The 19,486-nt window shown below is 52.5% G+C and overlaps 1 protein-coding gene across 2 annotated transcripts; it reads right to left on the bottom strand.

The window, feature by feature from the left end:
* Window positions 1-1,247: 1,247 nt before the first annotated feature.
* ATCAY (ATCAY kinesin light chain interacting caytaxin) lies at window positions 1,248-18,211 on the bottom strand. Of its 2 annotated transcripts, XM_064396310.1 has the most exons (13): window positions 17,858-18,211; window positions 15,447-15,573; window positions 11,344-11,408; window positions 10,392-10,613; window positions 9,773-9,958; window positions 9,096-9,198; window positions 7,859-7,990; window positions 7,337-7,423; window positions 6,367-6,465; window positions 6,120-6,155; window positions 5,970-6,005; window positions 5,297-5,332; window positions 1,248-5,039 (listed from the first exon to the last, which is right to left on the bottom strand). In XM_064396310.1, exons 2-13 carry the CDS (start codon window positions 15,521-15,523, stop codon window positions 5,030-5,032), a joined length of 1,089 nt encoding a protein of 362 aa, XP_064252380.1. In that variant the 5' UTR covers window positions 15,524-15,573; window positions 17,858-18,211; the 3' UTR covers window positions 1,248-5,029. The 2 variants fall into 2 exon arrangements, with proteins under 2 accessions (XP_064252380.1, XP_064252381.1); XM_064396311.1 differs by lacking the exons at window positions 15,447-15,573; window positions 17,858-18,211 and adding an exon at window positions 13,056-15,390.
* Window positions 18,212-19,486: the final 1,275 nt, after the last annotated feature.

Genomic DNA, 19,486 nt, shown 5'->3' with positions numbered 1-19,486 from the left:
TTTAAATTTAAAGTTCTTTGTGGTTTTTTTTTTGTTTGTTTGTTTGTTTTGGTTTTTTTTTGGTTTGTGTTTTTTTTTTTTTTTTTTAATTCCACACAGGGCTGAATTTAAATTCAGTTTTTGAGTTTGTTTGGGTTTTTTTTAATTTTTTTTTTTTTTTTAAATCCACACAGGGACAAATTAAAATTCCAAGTTTTTTTTTTTCCTCCCCCTTTTTTTTTTTTTAATTCCACACAGGGCTGAATTTAAATTCAGTTTTTGGGGGGGTTTTTTGCTGTTTTTTTGTGGCTTTTTTTTTTTTTTTAATTCCACCCAGGGACCAATTCCTTCCCCAAATCCCAGCCGTCCCTGCCCTCGCTGTGTCCTGTCCCTCCGTCCCTCATCCCAAATCCCTCCCAGCTCTCCTGGAGCCCCCTCAGGCCCTGCAAAGCCCAATTTGGTCACCCCAAAGCTCCCACGTGGTTGTTGATGCCATAAATTGAATATTTGAGCTACAAAATTGCAACCCCAAAAAGATTTTCTATAGAAATTAAACAAAAAAAGCAGAGGATGAGCAGAAAAAAAATTGGTATTGATCCTGATAGGATTTTGTTTTTTGGGAGAAAATAAAATCAGGGCAAAAAATCTGCTTTGTACAAATTTACAGGCCTAATTTAAAATTAATTTCAATTAATATGCACTTCCTGAAAGAATTCACAGCATGACTACAGCAGTGCTTGTTAGAGGATTAGACTTGTGTATATTTCTATTTCCAGTTCATTAATTATGTTAATGATTTGTCTAAACCCACTCAAATTAGACAACTCACTGTAAATAATTGGGGTTTAAATATGAAATAATATTAACTATTAATAATATTAATATTACAAATAAAAAAGGGGTTCCTGGGGTTTGGGTATTTTCCCATTTAAGTGGCTTTGGGTTGTTTTTTTTTAATAATTCAATTTCCAGTCATGGTATGAATTGGATTATAAAAAGATGTGTAAAAATAATGTGAGATTAAACAGCCTGAGATGAGCAGAAACCCAAAGAAAGGCAATTTTTCCATGGCTCTTTCCTAAAGCTGAGGGAAACTGGGAAAGAATCCTCCAGAGCAGGAGTTATTTCAGTAAAACCCTTGGAATTGTGCAGTGTCAGAATTTCCTCGGAATGCCTTTCTCCCAGGAACAACCTCCACACAACGAATTTCCCTCATATTTTCCACATGAAGCCAAATCCTAAATAAAATCTACTGAGAGAAGGGAGGCTTGGCTGAAGGATGAGTCTGGTTTTAATAGAATATCCACAGATTTGATGGAAATAACACAAAGCAAAACTCGGGGCTAGCACAAACCTCATTACAACCACTGCAGAAAATGACATTTCACACGTTTGGCAGGTGGGGCTGGGCTGCAAAGGAACAAAAAAAAGGAAAAAAAAACCCAAAACCTGTGGTTTATTGTCGTGGTGAGCTCTGAATTCCACTTTACCAAAACCCGCTGCGCTTCTGGCTGCCAGGAAGGAGGGAAATAAAAAAGAGAAAAATGTGCTTTTTGTGGGTTTTTGTCCCTTTCTCCTGCTCCAGGCCCAGCTCATCACCACCAGCCTGCCTTGACTCCTGACTTTGGAAATCCTCTAAAAAAGAGGATTTGCTGCCTTTGAAACCTTTTCTGCCCCTCTGTGGGGGATAAAGATGGAGAAATCACCACGAGGGAAGCTCTAAATATCCACTGACATTACACAGCGCTGGGCAGAAGGAACTGGGGTGAATTCCTGCCCCGGAATCCTCAGCAGGATCCCAGCTGTGGCTCCTGGGCCTTCCTTGGGAACCACAGCAACAATTCCTGTCCCAAATCTGGCTGGAAAACCCAGAAAAGTTGGAGTTTCTGGAGCTGGGGATGAATCCTCCCAGAGAGGGGAAGGGAATTCCTGCTCTGAACAGGAAAAAATTGGATTTTTCAGCTGATTGAGGTCCTGCAATCAAACACACAACGAGTGAAAACACCAGGATTTGGGGGCATAAAAGAACTTTTTCTGCAGCTAAAATGTGACTTCCCACGGATTCACCGGGAAGAAAAAATCTCAGGAAAAGTCAAATCAGACCAGAAAGTGCTCAGGATAATCCAGGGAACTCGGAAATGGAGATCTTGGGTGGTTTTCTGCACGTTTGGGGCACCGAGCAGTCCAGCAGTATTGCTAAAGGGATGAAGTTTCTTTCATTTTCTTCTTTAAACATATTTATATATTTATATACTGGTCACAGTCCCGCTGGGAATGCACTTCCAGCAGCAGCAGTGCAGATTTCTCCCCATCCAGCTGAGATTTGTCACTCCACCTTTGGGACAGGGACATTTTTTTTTGGATGTTTTTCCAAGAATTTGTAACTTCTTGTTTTACAATCAACACCTAAAATCACTGGTTGAAATAATGAATGATAATTAATTTCTTTTTTTTCTGCTAGGTTGAAATAATTAATGACAATTAATTTTTTTTCTTCTATAAAATGCACTTTTGACGTTTCTAATTTCTCCTTGATGGGGCTGCAGGTTCTTCTCTGTGTTAAAAGACATAAAAACTTTATCCATGTGTCCATCCATCCATCCATGAAGATAAACTTTACATGCTTAAAAACTGAAAAATTAAAATCTAGTGCACTCCACGTGGGGTGCTCCATCACAAAGTGCACTTTTTGAAACAAAACAAACCAAAAAATCGCTTCCAAGACGTTAAAAATTGATTTTTTTTTATGGAAACATCTGCCCACCTCCATCTCGTGAAGGGAAACTTGGGATCTGTCCTTTTCCCAGTTGAAATTCCCTTGCTCTGAAGGAATTTCTTGGAAAAAGGTGAAGTTTCATTGTCAGAGCTGCTCATTCTGTATTTTTTATTTTTTCCTGAAGGTGCAGAGTGGTTTTGGGAAGGAATGAACCAAAAAAGCAAATTCCATTCTGGTGTGGATCCAGAGCTGCCTCACGAAAGGAGATTTGCATTCCTTGTCTCCCACATCCATCTTTTCCATCACAGCAGCATTTTTGAACGTTTTTTGATGCACAAAACCCTTCCTAGAGCTGGATTCTGACCCCGTAATTCCACATTTTATCCACTTGATTGTTGTACAATTACAAACTTCCCCTGCAGTGCCAGCGTGGGTCACTGATGGTGGAAAGGACCTTAAATCCCACCCAGGGTGCTCCAAGCCCCTTCCAACTTGGAATATTTTGTCAATAATTGGTTTATAATGAGCTTGTTTGGTGCTTTTAATCTTTTTTTTTAGATGGAATGTGGAATTGTTTTTTTTTTTTCCCATCTTCAGCCTCTGGGTTGGTGCTGTGGGCGCAGTGCTCTGCTTTCCATCCGTGGCTGGAGTGTGTGAGGAGAAGGTCCCAAATGAGAATTAAGGTTAAAAAGCACTTCTGGTGCCTCCTTGGAGCACCCGGGGGAAGGAGGATCTCATCCAGAGTGGATTTGGTCACTGCAAGGAGGAGAAAAGCAGCGTTGTGTGCCCAGAGGAGCCGTCCCCACCTTCAGGAAAAACCCTGCTTTGCCAGAATTCTCCTTGAGGTGAAGAAACGGGCAGGGAATTCCTCAGCTGAAGAATGAAAGGGGCGATGAAGTGAAGAAACAGGCAGGGAATTCTTCATCCGCAGCTGTTTGAGAAGGGTTTGGCCTGATTATGGAATCAGGGAAGGCTGGAATGATCTGGAGGGAGCTGAAACCCCCCCAGTGCCACCCTGTCTGACACCCCCACTGTCCCAGGCTGGCCTTGAGCCCTTCCAGGGATCCACCCAAGCCACGCGAGCTGGCTGTGCCTCAGAAATCAGGAATTCCCAAAGAACTTTGTCCAGAATTTGTTCCTTCATTCCTTTCCGCCCTCCTTTGCTCACGGAATCCTCACGAGCCCCAGTCCCGAATCCCGAGGGTCCAAGTCCCACCTGCACCTCTGGGCAGCCAGCCCGGTGTCCTGCCCTCTCCGGGGGGACATTCCAGGCTGGAACGCTGCTGGATGAGCATTTCCCTCCCGAGGGAACCTCCCAAAATTCCAGCAGCCCCTGGGAGGGGTCAGCAGCGAGCGATTGTCCGGCGGCGCGACGTCGAGACGGAGACGGGGCTGGGAAACTTCCCCGTGCTGGAAATCTCCTTCCAAACCCCTCGGGGGTGGGTGCCCTCACGAGAAGGTTCTGTGGGATCCCTTCAGAGCGCCTCACGCGCCTGGATGGGATAAACCAGGAAAAAACATGGGGAAAACGTGGAAAAACCATGGAAAAACCATGGAAAAACCATGGAAAAACCGTGGAGAAACCGTGGAGAAACCGTGGAAAAAACGTGGAAAATCCGTGGAAAAACCATGGAAAAACTGTGGAAAAACCATGGAAAAAAACATGGAAAAACTGGAAAAACATGGAAAAACCGTGGAAAACCCCTGGGATTTCCTGCTGGCATGAGTTCCAGAGCGGTGCTGGGAGCTGGCAGTGCTGCCTGGGCTGTGGGCACCTGGAACCTTCAGGAGGAAACTCACGGGCTGGAAAAAGGAGGGAAAAGCCCTTCCCATTGCCTGGGTGGTTATTCCGGGGGTGGCAGCTCTTGGGGGGTCCTGGAGGAACTGGGGGTGCAGCTCAAACAAGAGGGCTCCGTGCTGGCCAGCAGCGAGCGAAGGGTTTATAACTGAAACCAAAAATAAATTCTCTTCCTGGGCTGGAGATCCACGGACTGGAGGATGCTCTTGCCTTACTCCGAGGATACACAGTGAGTGTTTGCCCTGTGCCAACGCTCTCCACAGATATTCCCACAACACACCAGAACCTGTCCTGTAAAGTGCTGCTCTTGCTTCGATTTCTGGGGGGTTTGGTTGGTTTTTGTTCTTATTTTTTTCTTTTTTTTTTTTTTTAAGGAAAGTGATTCCCAAAAGGTGAAAGGACTTTGCGTCTGGAGGCAGAGGAGGCAGGCTCCAGGGCTGGCAGGACGTGGAAGGAGGTGGTGGCAAGCTCTGGTCCCCGCTGAGGTGGGTGACTGCCAGGCTGCTCCTTCTGCTCACTCCTCGTGCTGCTCCCACTCAGGACATGCTGGGCAGGGAAAAGAGACAGGAGGGGTTTTCAGGCAGCAAACTGAGGCAGAAAATGTGATTACTGCCACCACACCAACAAAAGAAATGGGTGAATTTGGTGAAAGGGGTCACAGGAGTGTGCTGGGGACACCGAGGGTGGCAGAGGGGACAATGTGACACCAGGCTGGGGGATCCTGGGCCTAAGCCAGCCTTGGCTTTCCTGGTCATGGATCAAAATGGCACAGGATGTGTGCCAGCCACACAAAGAGCTCAAACCTGGTCTCCTGGTCCTCTGCTGGGGGCACGGGCCTGCTGCAGAGAGAAAATAAAAATAAATAAATCTCCAGCGCATAAAATTAATAAATCTCCAGCACAAATCAATCCCCCCTCTCTGCCCTGAGCTCCTGGACATTTCTTGGGATATTTCAGCTCATCCAGGGGATCTTTCCCTGTTCCCCATCAGGAATCAGAATAAGAGAGGCTGCATCCCTCTGGTCAGGGCCACGTTATCCTGCTGAAGGATTTTATCTTCCAAACCCCTCCAGAATTTCCTTTCCCCACAGTTCCAGCCCTTATCAGCTCCTGAGCACTCTGGGAATGTCCTGGTGGATCCCAGGGGTGCTCCCAAGCCGTGGGGCTGTTCTTAACCCCAAAGGCTCCTCAAGGGAAGGGCGAACCAGGGGGAAGGGAAATCAGAGGAAAGATAAATCAGAGGGAAGGGTAAATCAGAGGGAAGGGAAATCAGAGGGAAGATAAATCAGAGGGAAGATAAATCAGAGGGAAGGGAAATCAGAGGGAAGGGAAATCAGAGGGAAGATAAATCAGAGGGAAGGGAAATCAGAGGGAAGATAAATCAGAGGAAAGATAAATCAGAGGGAAGGGAAATCAGAGGGAAGGGTAAATCAGAAGAAAGGATAAATCAGAGGAAAGGGTAAATCAGAGTCCTTACCTTTCCCTCTCAGCCATGTCTTGCTTCTCCTCTGCCCTGTAAACACAAACCCCATGGGAACCCATCCCCAGTGGGAAGGAGGAACACCCCAGTGCCTTTCTGGGGCCTTGGAGAGGAGCCACTCTCCATCCCTCCCCAAATCCATCTCACCTTTCTTTCCTGGCCTTGATCCTCTCTTCTTCATATCTGCAACAAAGACAAAACATCTTTTAACTCCCTTTGAGTCCCGTTTGGTGTTTGCTGGGGTGGCAGAAGCTCCGAGCTGCCACAGCCTGGGCTCTGCCTTGGCTGAGCCCGGCTTTGCCCAGGCTCTGCCTCCCCAAGGCACGGATTTGGGCTCAGCCTGGCAGGGTTTGGTGCTGGCCCTCCCCAGAGCCCCGGCCCCTGTGGCACTCACTGCAGGACACAGTCTGGGATCTGCACGTGCTCCATGGGGATGAGCTGCTCCAGCTCCTCCAGGCTGTGCACGTACTGGATCTTACTGATGAACTTCACACTGCACAGAGAGACACAGAGAGAAGTGACAGCCCAGCGGCTCCTGGGGCACCTCTGGAGGTGGCACTGCGGGGATCCAGGGGTGCAGGAAAAGTGACAGCCTCACCCTGCTCACCCCTGGCTGAGGGGGAGCTTCAAATCTGATTTGTGAGATTAAACCCCAGGGAATGGCTGGGGCTGGGCCAGGGGCTGGGATGGATCCCAGGAAAGGTTCAGGGGTTTGGGATGGATCCCAGGGAAGGTTCAGGGATTTGGGATGGATCAGGGAAAGGTTCAGGGGTTTGGGATGGATCCCAGGAAAGGTTCAGGGATTTGGGATGGATCCCAGGAAAGGTTCTGGGGTTTGGGATGGATCCCAGGAAAGGTTCAGGGGTTTGGGATGGATCCCAGGAAAGGTTCAGGGATTTGGGATGGATCCCAGGAAAGGTTCTGGGGTTTGGGATGGATCCCAGGAAAGGTTCAGGGGTTTGGGATGGATCCCAGGAAAGGTTCTGGGGTTTGGGATGGATCCTAGGAAAGGTTCAGGGGTTTGGGATGGATCCCAGGGAAGGTTCTGGGATTTGGGATCTCAGGAAAGGTTCAGGGGTGTGGGATGGATCCCAGGGAAGGTTCTGGGATTTGGGATGGATCCCAGGGAAGGTTCTTCCCCCAGAGGGAGCTGGGCACTGCATTCCCCAGGGAATGGTGCCAGCCCAGCCCTGCCAGGGCTGCAGGAGCGCTGGGACCGCTCTGGGATGGGCTGGCATTGTTGGGGTGCCTGTGCAGGGGCTGGGGCTGGCCTGGGTGGTCCCTGTGGATCCCTCCAAACTGAGGATGAGGATGTTCCATCACCCTGCGGTTCCAAACCCCCAGCCCGAGCCCGCTGTGCTCACCTGATGAAGGGTCTGGAGATGGCCAGCACGGTCCGGATGAACCACGAGGGGTGCACGATGATCAGGGCCTTGAGGTTCTTCCTCAGCCTGGGGACAGGTCAGGGGACAGAGTCACACTCCAAGGACATTCCTGAACTGCCCTGAGCTGTGCTGGGCCCTGGCAGGTGCTGCCCAGCCTCAGCTGGCTCTGTCCAGCTAAAACCCCTTGGGAAGCCCATCCCAGCCCGGCAGGATATGGAGCACTGCTCTGCTCTGCTCTCTAGAATATCATTTATAATGATGTTATAACATCATTATAAATCAAAATATTCCTGGATGGGGCTTGGAGCAGCCTGGGCCAGTGGGAGGTGTCCCTGTCCCTGGCAGGGGAGTGCAAGGAGGTGACTTTGAGGTAAATTCCAGCAGCTGGGATGGAGTGGAAAGTGGGACTGGCTCCGACTCATTCCTGTTGAAGAGCAGCGTCTGATTTTCCTTTGAAGAGGCCCGGGAGTGCTGGAGGGGCCCCCCCAGCAGGATTCTCACCTCCTGTCTATCATCTGGTAGCACTTCTTGAGCCAGCCCAGGCCCGGCATCCTGCGGCGCGGCGTGGCCCCGTTCAGGTACACGATCATGTAATCCTCAGCCACCAGCAGCTCCAGGCTGCTGATCACGTACCTGCGGAGCCAAGCACCCGTCAGACCCACCAACCTCCTCTGGGCTCCCTCAAGGGCTCTGCGACGGCTCCAGGCCCTGTCCCGGCAGGCTGGGAAGGGGTTTGGTCCCGGGGTGTCCCTCGGGGATCAGCGCTTTGTGCCCTGCTCCGCTCCCTGCCCGGCAGCTCCAGCCTGGGTCTGATTCCATCCCGGCCGTAATTAACGGAGTGTCTGATTGCCTGGGTGCCACCAGCACATTTCCTGAAAAATCCTCTCTGCCCAGCATTCTGGGAGGCTGAGAAGCCTCAGAGAAAAATAAAACCAGTAATTATCTCGTTGCTTCTCCCGTGTTTTGCTGCTTTGGAATGTGGTTGGAGGTTGTTTATCCAACACGTGAATTGTTTTAATTTAACGACCACTCACAGCCAGGCTGTGCTGGGACTCTGGAAGAGACAGTCAGGAGTTTTCATTATTAGCTTTTAGCCTTCTGTCTGTGTCCTTTCTCTGTGCTTTAGTATAGTTTAGTGCAGCATAGTATAATATAATAAATAAAATTAATATAGTATAATATAATATAGTATAATATGATATTATATGATATCATTGATATGATATTATTATATTGTACTATAATATGATATGGTATAATATAATATAGTATAATATAGTATGGAATAATATAATATAATATAATGTGATGTAATATAATATAATATCACATCATATAATATCATATCATATCATATCATGTAATGTAATGTAATATAATATGTAATAAGATATGTAATATAATATGATATAATATAATATAATATGATATAATATAATATAATATAATATAATATAATATAATATAATATGTCATATCAATCACATAAATCATACAATAAGATAACAAATTAACCTTCTAAAACCATGGAATCAGACTCATTCCTTGCTGCCACAGGGGACCCCAGAAAATGCCACATTGGCCTTGCTGGACTCAGACCTGGCCCCAGTGTCCCCCCAGTGCCAGCAGCTGCAGCTGAGCTGGCCTGGCAGTGCTGGGCTGGCACCAGCCCGTTCCCAGCTGAGGTTCCCGCTGTGCCCAGCACCGGGAGCTGCTGTGGGGCTCCCCCGGCACTCACAGGAACAGGTTCTCCATGATGTAGTGGTAATCAGCCAGGTTGCTGTCCGGGAGGTAGCAGGCAGCAAAGACGATGATGGCATTCAGACCTTCCCCGTAGTACCCTGAAAAAAACCCAGAAGTGACAATTCCCAGGGGAAATGGCACAGCCGAGGGGAAAATGGCACTGCCAAGGGGAAAATGGCACTGCCAAGGGGAAAATGGCACAGCCGAGGGGAAAATGGCACAGCCGAGGGGAAAGGGCACTGCCAAGGGGAAAGGGCACTGAAATTTGGCCCTGGCGTGGTTTTTGTGTCCCTGCTCAGCTCCAAGAGGGAGTTTCTCTGTTCACACATTTTTCACTGTGAGATTTCCTCCTGGGTTTGGTTGTAATGACCCAGAGAAGGATTTGGGGGTTTTAAAGCTGGGTTGTTCCTTGGCTTTGCTTGGATTTTGGAAGCACACCTGTGGGCCCTGGAGCACCTCAGGGACTGGCACAGCCCCTCCAGATGGTAATCCTCCAATCACTAAATATTTTATCACCATCTGAGCACTTCTGTGCTTCTCTGCCGCGCGCAGCTACCAAAAACCCCAAACATTTCCCCCAAAGATGATTTCCCCCCTCAACAGCGTCCCGCCAGCCTTGGTGTCCCCTCCAGCGTGACCCAGAGGGACAAAGCCCCCGGGGAGCGGGCTCACCTCCGTGTGTCACCACCCTCATGTAGGGTTTGATCATCTGCAGGTCGATCCTGTGCTCCTGCTCGCCGATGATGACGGTTCTCCAGAGGCGGCCGTTGGTGGCACTGCCATCCTCTGTGCCCCCGTCCCCAAAGAGGTCTGCGCTGTCCCCGGGCATGTTCTTGGCCGTGGCCACCGGGGTGTCGTCTGGGAAAGGGACAAGGAGTTCTGCCTCGAGGAGGAATTGGGAGGAGCTTTGGGGGGACCCCAGGGACGATGCTCTGGTGGGGCTTCGCCTCCAGCCTTGCTCTGGGCCAATTTATTCATCAATTTTCTTTTGGTAACACATAAAAATAGTTGTGATAACTTTGAAAAATACAGTATAAATTGTATAAATTTGTATAAACCTGTCTAACCATTTTCTACCCCTTTGAATAAATTTCTCTAACCATTCAGAAAAGGGTACAATCCATCAGGTTTTCATCTTGCTCTGCTGCCCAAATATTATACAAACAACTTTAAAATCTCTCTCTGCTTATCAGTCCTCAGCTGCTGGTGGTGAATTGTGTCAAAAATCTTTAAAACGAGGCAAAAAACCACCCCAACCCCTGGAAAAGTTCACCCAGCAGCAGCTTTTTACCTTCCCACTCCAGCTCATTGCCGTTGCCCAGGAATTCCAGGGAATCCGTCTCATCAGGAGTCTCGATGTCATCCACATTGATGTCCAGGTCATCTGGGGTGTCCAGGAAGTCGTCGGAGAGGATGGAGCCCTCGCTCTGGTCCAGGGAAATGTTGATTTCAGGTGCAACCAGGGTCTTCCTCTTCCGATGGGCCCCGTTAAAGTTCAGAGTGTTGGGGGGAGCTGCAGTTCAAAGGAAAAGAAAACTGCCAGGGTGTGTGTAGTTTGGACAGAGTTGTGTGGTCTCACAAGGTAAAAAAATTTAGATTTGAGGTTTTAGTGTACAGTAATATATAGAAGCCAAGATAGAGAATTTTGGGTGTAGGTTATTTGTCTTTTTTACACTTTCTTTTTCCTTCTTCTTCAGTTTTCTCTGATTAGGTAAAAGATGTCTGTGCTGCAGGTTTCAAGTAATCATAATTGAGTTAGGAGCATAAATAATATAGGTATCAACTGTTTATTAAATAATTAATACTTAATAGCCTTGAATAAATTTTAGCTCATATTCTAGACTGGTTAGAGACAGCTCACATCTCACAGCTTTGCAATAAATAAAGATAATAAACTTCAAAACAAATGTCTCCTGAGTTTTATTCACCCTGACCTTAGAACAAAAAAGAGCCTGGCATTCCAAGACGTGGTGCTGCTCCTGGAGTTACAGAGCAAGGATTCCACCTGGATAATTCCTGGTGGAACACGGACCTGGAGCCCTCGGGGTGGTGGGTCAGACTGGGAGCACTGGGATGGAAGTGCCCCAACCCCTGAAATCCCAATTTCCTCCCCCAGCTTCTCAGGAGAGATGAACGACTTCAAATCCCTGCTGGTTTCCTCTCCCACGTCAGAATTTTTATTTTTCTTGTGGGGAATGCCAGGTTTTCTCCCTGCCCTGGGTTCTGCAGAAGTTGGCACTTACAGGACGTGGTCTCGTCCTCCGTGGGGCTTCCCAGTGACTCCATCCCTGTCTCTTCTGGGAGAGGCCTGCAGGACAGCAGGGACAAAAACACAGCAGAGAGCAGGGGAAATGTAGGGGGAAATCATCCTGAGGGAATGGGGACAGCAGGGAAAAAACCCAACCCCGCCTGTGCTCTGCCCTTTCCCTTCTCTCACCTGAAGATTCCCTCAGGAATGTGCCCAGGACCTGGCTTGGTGTGCTCTGCAATCCCCTCCAGACTATCCCAAGGGATGAAATCCCAGCCAGGGAACAAATCCTGACCCCCGTGACCTTGGCAGCATCCTCCTCCTCTGTGTTATCCCCATTTTCCCTCTGTAGGAACTCTGAGGGGCAGTGCCAGGCCCTGGGGCTCCTCATTAGGGCACCCCCTGTGCCCAGGGCTTTATCCCTGTCCCTGGCAGAGCTCTGGGATGGGCACAAGTGAAATCTGGGATGATTTCACCCCAGTCCAGCACAACTTTATCCACAGCTCCACAGCTTCCCCAGGAAGCTCCTGCTGCTGGCTCTGCTTGGGACCATGACCCCAAATTGTCACCTCAGCCCCCCCGGGTGACTCCCAGCCCCTGCTGAGGGTTGGAACTGGGTTCATTCCGTGCTAAAATCCAGGCATCAGCATGCAATCCCTATTTTTTGGAGCCACCCTTCCTTTGCTGGGGTTTGCAGCCCCTCGTGCTCAGCTCCTGCAGCCTCCTGGTCAGATCTTGGAGGCATCCACGAATTGAGAAGTTTTCCTTGCTGAAATCAACCCCCAGGGCATGGCTGGCACCCTCTGGCACTGCTGGAGCTGCTCCTGCCCCACACTGGGCTGAGAAAAGTGGGAATTTGGATTTGCTGTGCCTGAGCCTCCCCCTGGGCACTCCCGGGTGCTTTTCCCTTTAACTGGAGCTGGGACTTGCTCTGCCTGCTGGAATTATCTGTGTTTGACAATTCTTCACCAAACCCCACCAACTCCACCCGTCCACGCTGTCAAATCTCTGCTCAGGACCCCTCAGCTCCCCCGGCCAGGGAGGAGCTGTCAAATCCTGCTGGGACAAACCGGGAATGTGCAGGGTGAGGGATGAGGATGAGGATGAGGATCAGGATGAGGATGAGGATGAGGACGAGGATGAGAATGAGAATGAGGATGAGGATGAGAACGAGGATGAGGATGAGGATGAAGAAGAGGATGAGGATGAGGACGAGGATGAGGATGAGGATGAGGATGAGGATGAGGACGAGGACGAGGTTGAGGATGAAGATGAGGATGAGGACGAGGACGAGGACGAGGATGAGGATGAGGATGAGGATGAGGATGAAGATGAGGATGAGGGCGCTGTCCAGCAGCCTGACGTCCCCGCCACACAGGAAGGGAGGGAGGTGACAACGGGGACAGGACCCAGCCCCGCTCCTCTCCCCGCCGCCAGCGGACAAATTAAACCCTATGAATATGTAGATTAGGGGATAATCCTCCACTGCTGCTCGCTGCATATTGATGAGAGCTCAGCACCGATCAAGGCACCTGCGGGACCCTCCGGAGCAGGGGAACCCCCCGTGCCCCCTCAGCTCGCGCTGTCCCGTGCCCACCCGGGCTGGCGCCTGGCACGCTTTGGTGGCACGGCACCCAGCTGGGCAGCAGGGGGGCACTGGGCCGGGTACGTGCTGCTGAGCCCGGGTGAAGGGAAAGCCTGGCTTACCTTCCCCGAGGCTGCTGCGCTGGCACCGCTGCCCTCCTGCCCCCGGCCCCCCGCGCCCGGCTCGGGGGGAGCAGCGCTGCCGAGAGCCGGGGCTTTGCCCCCTGCCCGTGCCCGTGCCCGTGCCCCGTGCCAGCCCTGCTGGCAGCGATGGAGCGGGCACGGCGGGGAGGGAGGCGGGAGGGAGGCGGGGATGGATGCAGGGATGGATTCTGGGTTGGATAAGGGATGGATGCAGGAAGGATGCAGGAACGGATGCAGGGATGGATTCTGGGTTGGATTCTGGGTTGGATTCTGGGTTGGATGCAGGAATGGATACAGGAACAGATGCAGGAATGGATGCAGGAATGGATGCAGGAATGGATGCAGGAGGGATGCAGCGCTGGACGCAGTGATGGATGCAGGAAGGGATGCAGGGACGGATGCAGGGAAGGATGCAGCGATGGATGCAGGGATGGCTGCAGGAGTGAGCATGCTCCCGCTCCGCGCCGCCCGCTCCTCGCTTACGGCATCCCCGCCCCGGGCCGAGCCGGGCCGGGCCGGGCCGGGCCGGGATCAAAGCGGGGCAGCGGCCCCGGCTCCTCCCGGAGCTGCTGCCAGGAAATGCCGGGAATGTCGCCCCGTGCCCCCAGGGAGCGCCTGGGTTCTGGTTTTTTTTCTGTTTTCCCGGCCCAGATCTCTGTCGAGGATGTGGCTTTTCCTTTTTTTTTTTTTTTCCCCCTGCTTTTCGGGGCAAGATTGGCTAATGGCAGGCAGGCAAAAATAGCTCTGCAGCAAATCAGCTGCTGGAGAGCGGCTGTCCCACATGCAGCAGCTTCTGCCCTATTATTCCAATGCTTCCAGCGGGGAAGCGGCAGCAAAAGGACAATTTATTTATTTTTATTGCGAGCAGAACCCAGCTGGCTTTCCCTCGTTTGCCTGGGGGCTGTTTGGGCTCCGTCTCGCATCGTTCCTGCTCCGATCCCTCCGGAGGAGGCTCCTCCCAAGGGCTCGGCCTCATCCCGCCCCGCTCGCATCCCTCTGCCTCTTCCCGGTGCTCATTCCCAGGGCATCTTCCCTGGAAAAACCCCTTTCCCAGGGGTTTGGTGGTGCTGGGGGCTTTCCAGGAGGATTTTCCCTGGAAGGCTGGGCCGTGGTTTGCTGCTGGCACGGGCGGTGTGGGACAGAGCTCGCAGTGATGCCTGGCGTGCTGCCGAGGTGTCCCAGAGCCAGACCAGCTTTATCCCGGATTTTCTGGGGAGCTCTGGGACAATATTTTCCTCCCTACACCCTGATTTCCTGTCTGTTCTCTGGTCTGCTGGAAGGAACCCCCACTTTGGAAGGGAGATGAGTCCTGAGGCCGCTTCCAGCCCAAACCATTCCACGATTCCCATCCATCCCTTTCTTTCCCACACTCCTCTCTCCTTTTCCCCACCACAAACCCGGCTGGCAGCGCTCCAGCAGCGCTGCCCTCAGAGGGAATTTCACCCCCCCGGGAAGGGCTGAGCCCCCGGGAGGCAGAGGAAGGACAAACCCCGTGCTGTGGGCTCAGCACAGAGGGGCTCACACAGCGGGGACGCAGCTGGGGCCGGGATGAACAGAGCCAGGCTCATCCCGGGGGAACAGGAGCCCCTTTCTCTGAGCCTGGCAGTGCTGGGGCTCTGCGGCTGCAGCTGGGCCAGCCCTGAGAGCCCCCGGGCACCTGCAGGATCCAGAGCCAGCTCCCAGCCTTGGAAGGGAGCTGAAATCCCCCCCTGAGCCACCCCGGTGCTGCCAGGCAGGGACCCCCGGAGCAGGGATGAGCCCAGCCGGGTTTGGGATGAGAGGGAGAATCCACACCCGAGTGGGAACGAGCTGGGAATGGGGTGGGAATTCACTGGGGAGGGGGTTTGGCACCGCTGTGCAGCTGCTGAAGTGGATCTGAAGGGGGAAGGTGCCACTTTGGCACCTCCTGTGAGCCCCACGGGGCTGGCACCCACCGGGAGCCGCTGCGGGGAATTTCCAGGTGGGAAATTCCTGGCACAGCAGCACTGCTCTGTCTGGGACTCTGCTGGATCCAGGGCCTGGGAAGGAGTCCACAAATCCATAAATCCCACGTGCATCCATCCACCCTCCATCCCTCTGTCCACCCTGATCTCCCTGCTTCTCCTTTCCCTGCTTCCCGTGCCCACGCAGGGCTGCCAAAAACAAACGTGCCAAAAACAAACGTGCCAAAAACAAACGTGCCAAAAACACCCCCAAATTCTTGATGCACTCAGAGCAGCTCCAAAAAATTCAGAACCCCTGTTGGAGTTCAGGCTCCTGTTGCTTCTAAGGATTTGGGATGGACGTTCCCATTTTGATGGTCTCTCACAGGAAAAAAAATAAATAAATAAAATTCTCCCGGTTTTGTTTTGGTTTTTTTGGGGCACACACCTGGGGAAGTCCTCGTCCTGCCACTCTTCCTTCACATCCACGTTCTCCATCCGCAGCGTGGCCTCCGTGGTGCCCATGGCTCGTGGGGAGGGGCTGGGGGCAGCAGATCCCCCCAGGAAGGGCTGGGCTGGAAAGGGGAGGCACAGAGGTTGGCACGGAGCATCCCCAGCCGGGAGCAGCCCCACTCCTTGGGAAAGCAGCCTGAGAGTGGGCTTGTTGGCAAAAAAGAGTGAAATTCTGCGTTCTTGACTCATTTTGGGCCAGAAGGAGGAGGTGAGAGCTGTGGGTCTGGTTGGAGCCAGCCGCTCACCCACACGTTTTCCCCTTCTTGTTTCAATCCCCTCACCAACCCTTCTCTGCTGAGGGAAAGGGGACGTGGCTGGGAGGGCAGGGCACTGTCACCCTGATTTTTTAAGTTTTTCTGAACTTTCTGATGTTTACATTCTTATAACGAGCTTTCTCACACACTTTGTATCAATAACTTATTGTTTTGCATTCTTTTATAGAAGAAAAAAAAAATTTAAGAAGCTGTTAGTTTGTCCAGTGTCAGTGGAGAGGTGGCACTGTCACCCTCCAATCCACTGTCACTTTTAGAAATCCATAAATGTTAAAGTCAACAATTAAAAAGTCCCTTTTTACCTCAAAAAAGCAGTGTTGTGTTATTCCGTGTCCTGCAGTGACAGAGCAGGGCCAGCTGCCCTGGGGCATTCCCAAATCCACATTTCTGGGTGGGATGGAAGGCACCAGCCCTGCTGCGTGTCCCTGTCCCAGGGATGTCCTTTTTTATGGGGACCCCAGTCCTCCTGCTCCAGCTGATCCAAACCCCTGGAGCAGCTCAGCCAAAGGCTGGGGCTGTGTTCCAGTCTGGCCTTGCTTGGGAACGAGCTCAGATCCAAAAATCCTGGTTTCACCCCCACTGCACCCCAGGGGCCTTTAGAACCATATATAAAAATAATTTTTATACATTTTTGCTGTACAGACAGAGCAATTCTAACCTTTGTACCCAACTCCTTGGGCCTGCAGCTCCCAGCAAAGCCAGCTCAGGATTTTCCCAGTCCAGGGAGAGCAGATCCCCATTCCCAGCTGGATCCTGCCCGAGGGAGCAAGGCCAGCCTGGATCTGCCCTGGAACACCCTAAGGGGAATCAGCTCCTGTGCTGGCCCCGCTGCAGGCAGGGCTGGGATGCTCCTGAGCTCACTCTGGGATCATTCCCAGCACTGGGAACATTTAGGAATATTTTTTTTTTGTTGAGGATGAGGGTCTGGGGTGGTTCCTGGGGCTGCTCTGTCCATCCCCAAGAGCAGAGTGTGCCCACGGCTCTTCCCAGGGTTTTTCCTGCTGGGCAGGACCTGGAGGAGACAAATCCGGGAGTGTTTGCCTTGAGGGGAGGAACCTGTGCTCAGGATGAGCCTGGGCCCGAGCAAATCCAGCATGGTCTGAATTCCAGGGGCTGGGATCAGCAGAGCCGGCTGCCAGCACTGCAGGGCTCCCTCCCTGCTGGCATTCCCAGAGTGGCATTGACATTCCCAGGCCTGGCATTCCCAGGCCTGGCATTATCAGGATTATTGGCATTCCTGGGATTGGCATTCCCAGCACTGCCATTCCCAGGATTATTGCCATTCCCAGGATTATTGCCATTCCCAGGATTATTGCCATTCCCAGACTGACATTCCCAGATTGCCATTCCCAGAATTATTGCCATTCCCAGGCCTGACATTCCCAGGCCTGCCATTCCCAGATTGCCATCCCCAGGATCATTGCCATCCCCAGGATCATTGCCATTCCCAGAATTATTGCTATTCCCAGGATTATTGCTATTCCCAGGATTATTGCCATTCCCAGGATTGCCATTCCCGGGCCTGCCATTCCCAGGATTATTGCCATTCCCAAGCCTGCCATTCCCAGATTGCCATTCCCAAATTGTCATTCCCAGACTGCCATTCCCAGGATTATTTCCATTCCCGGGCCTGACATTCCCAGGATTATTGCCATTCCCAGACTGCCATTCCCAGGATTATTGCCATTCCCAGGATTATTGCCATTCCCAGGATTGCCATTCCCGGGCCTGCCATTCCCAGGATTATTGCCATTCCCAAGCCTGCCATTCCCAGATTGCCATTCCCAAATTGTCATTCCCAGACTGCCATTCCCAGGATTATTTCCATTCCCGGGCCTGACATTCCCAGGATTATTGCCATTCCCAGACAGTCCCAAGGAGCCCCCTCTCCCTCCCTTCCTGCCTTCCCTTCCCTTCCCCACGCACCCCAGGCTCAGGAAAATCCCCCCTTCCCCTTCCCCTTCCCCTTCCCCTTCCCCTTCCCCTTCCCCTTCCCCTGCCCCTTCCCCTTCCCCTCCATCATGGAGGGAGCAGAAGGAGCCGAGCGCGGGGTCCCGCCCAGCCCCGCACTCACCGCTCACAGCGGAACAAAGGCGAGCCTTCCTCCCCGGCCGCTCCGCATTCCTCCTCCTCCTCCTCCTCCTCCTCCTGGCTGCGGCTCAGCAGGTGCGGCCCCCGCGCGGCGCCGGCGATGAGGATGAGGATGAGGATGAGGATGAGGATGAGGATGAGGATGAGGATGAGGATGAGGATGGAGGAGCGTGGGGAGGCATCCAGGCCGGCTGTGCCCGCCGCAGCCGCTGCTCCGCGGCTCGCTGGGCAGCGGGGCCGGGCTCAGGGCGGCTCTCGTGCCCCTCCGTGCTTCTGCCGCTCCCTCGGCGATGGCTGCGCTCCCAAATCCGCTCGGAGGGGGGGTCTGCAGGCGGGGAGGGGCGGCACCGGAGCCCTCCCTGTGCCAGCGCGGCGCCAATCGCGTGCCAGGCTCCAGATCCGTGCCCGGCCGGGGATGGAGCTGCCGGGGATGGGCGCAGCCTCTGCCCGCAGCGGCCGCGGAGTCCGCGGTGCCCGCGGGGCGGAGGAGGGCACCGGGGGGTCGGGGGCATCGGTCCCGAGACGGGGAAAGGGATGGGGGATTTGGGATCTGGGGGCATCATTCCCTGAGAGAGGGAAAGGTGCCAGGAATGTGGGATTTGGGATTTGGGGGGCATTATTCCCTGAGAAAAGGGAAAGGTGCCTGGGATGGGGGATGTGGGATTTGAGTGCATCATTGCCTAAGAACCTGAAAGGTGACTGGGATGTGGGATTTGGGATTTGGGTGTATCATTCCCGAGAGAGGGAAAGGTGCCTGGGATGTGGGATTTGGGATTTGGGTGTATCATTCCCGAGACTGGGAAAGGTGCCGGGAATGTGGGATATGGGGTTTGGGGTTTGGGGTTTGGGTGTATTATTCCCTGAGAACCTGAAAGGTGTTTGGGATGTGGGGTTTGGGATTTGGGGGCATCATTCCCGAGAGAGTGAGAGGTGCCTCCCTGCGGTCCCGGGGAGTTCACCGAGCCCGCTCTGCCTCAGCCCAGCTCCTCTGGCCAGGGAAAATGTTCTTTTTGGGCTCCCTCCCTGCCATGGATCCATCCCAGCAGATCCATCCCAGAGGATCCATCCCTGCCATGGATCCATCCCTGCCATGGATCCATCCCAGCAGATCCATCGCCACGGATCCATCCCAGCAGATCTATCGCTGCCATGGCTCCATCCCAGCATGGTTCCATCCCAGGGATCCCTCCCAGCAGATCCATCCCTGCCATGGATCCATCTCTGTGGCTCCATTGCAGCAGATCCATCCCAGAGGATCCCTCCCAGCAGATCTATCACTGCTGTGGATCGATCCCTGCCATGAATCCATCCCAGCCATGGATCCATCCATCCTTGTGGCTCCATCCCAGCTATGGATCCCTCCCAGCAGATCCATCCATGACATGGATCCCTCCCTGCCGTGGATCCATCCCAGCCATGGTTCCATCCCAATAGATCCATCCTAGCAGATCCCTCCCAGCAGATCCATCCGTGCCATGGATCCCTCCCTGCCGTGGATCCATCCCTGCCATGGATCCATCCCTGTGGCTCCATCACAGCAGATCCACCCCAGAGGATCCCTCCCAGCAGATCTATCACTGCTGTGGATCGATCCCTGCCATGAATCCATCCC

This window comes from Passer domesticus, chromosome 21 (genome assembly GCF_036417665.1).
Source record: "Passer domesticus isolate bPasDom1 chromosome 21, bPasDom1.hap1, whole genome shotgun sequence".
NCBI classification, from domain to species: Eukaryota; Metazoa; Chordata; class Aves; order Passeriformes; family Passeridae; genus Passer; species Passer domesticus.
Note: the sequence above shows the minus strand (reverse complement) of the source record. Positions and strands in the feature narration are given on the sequence as shown.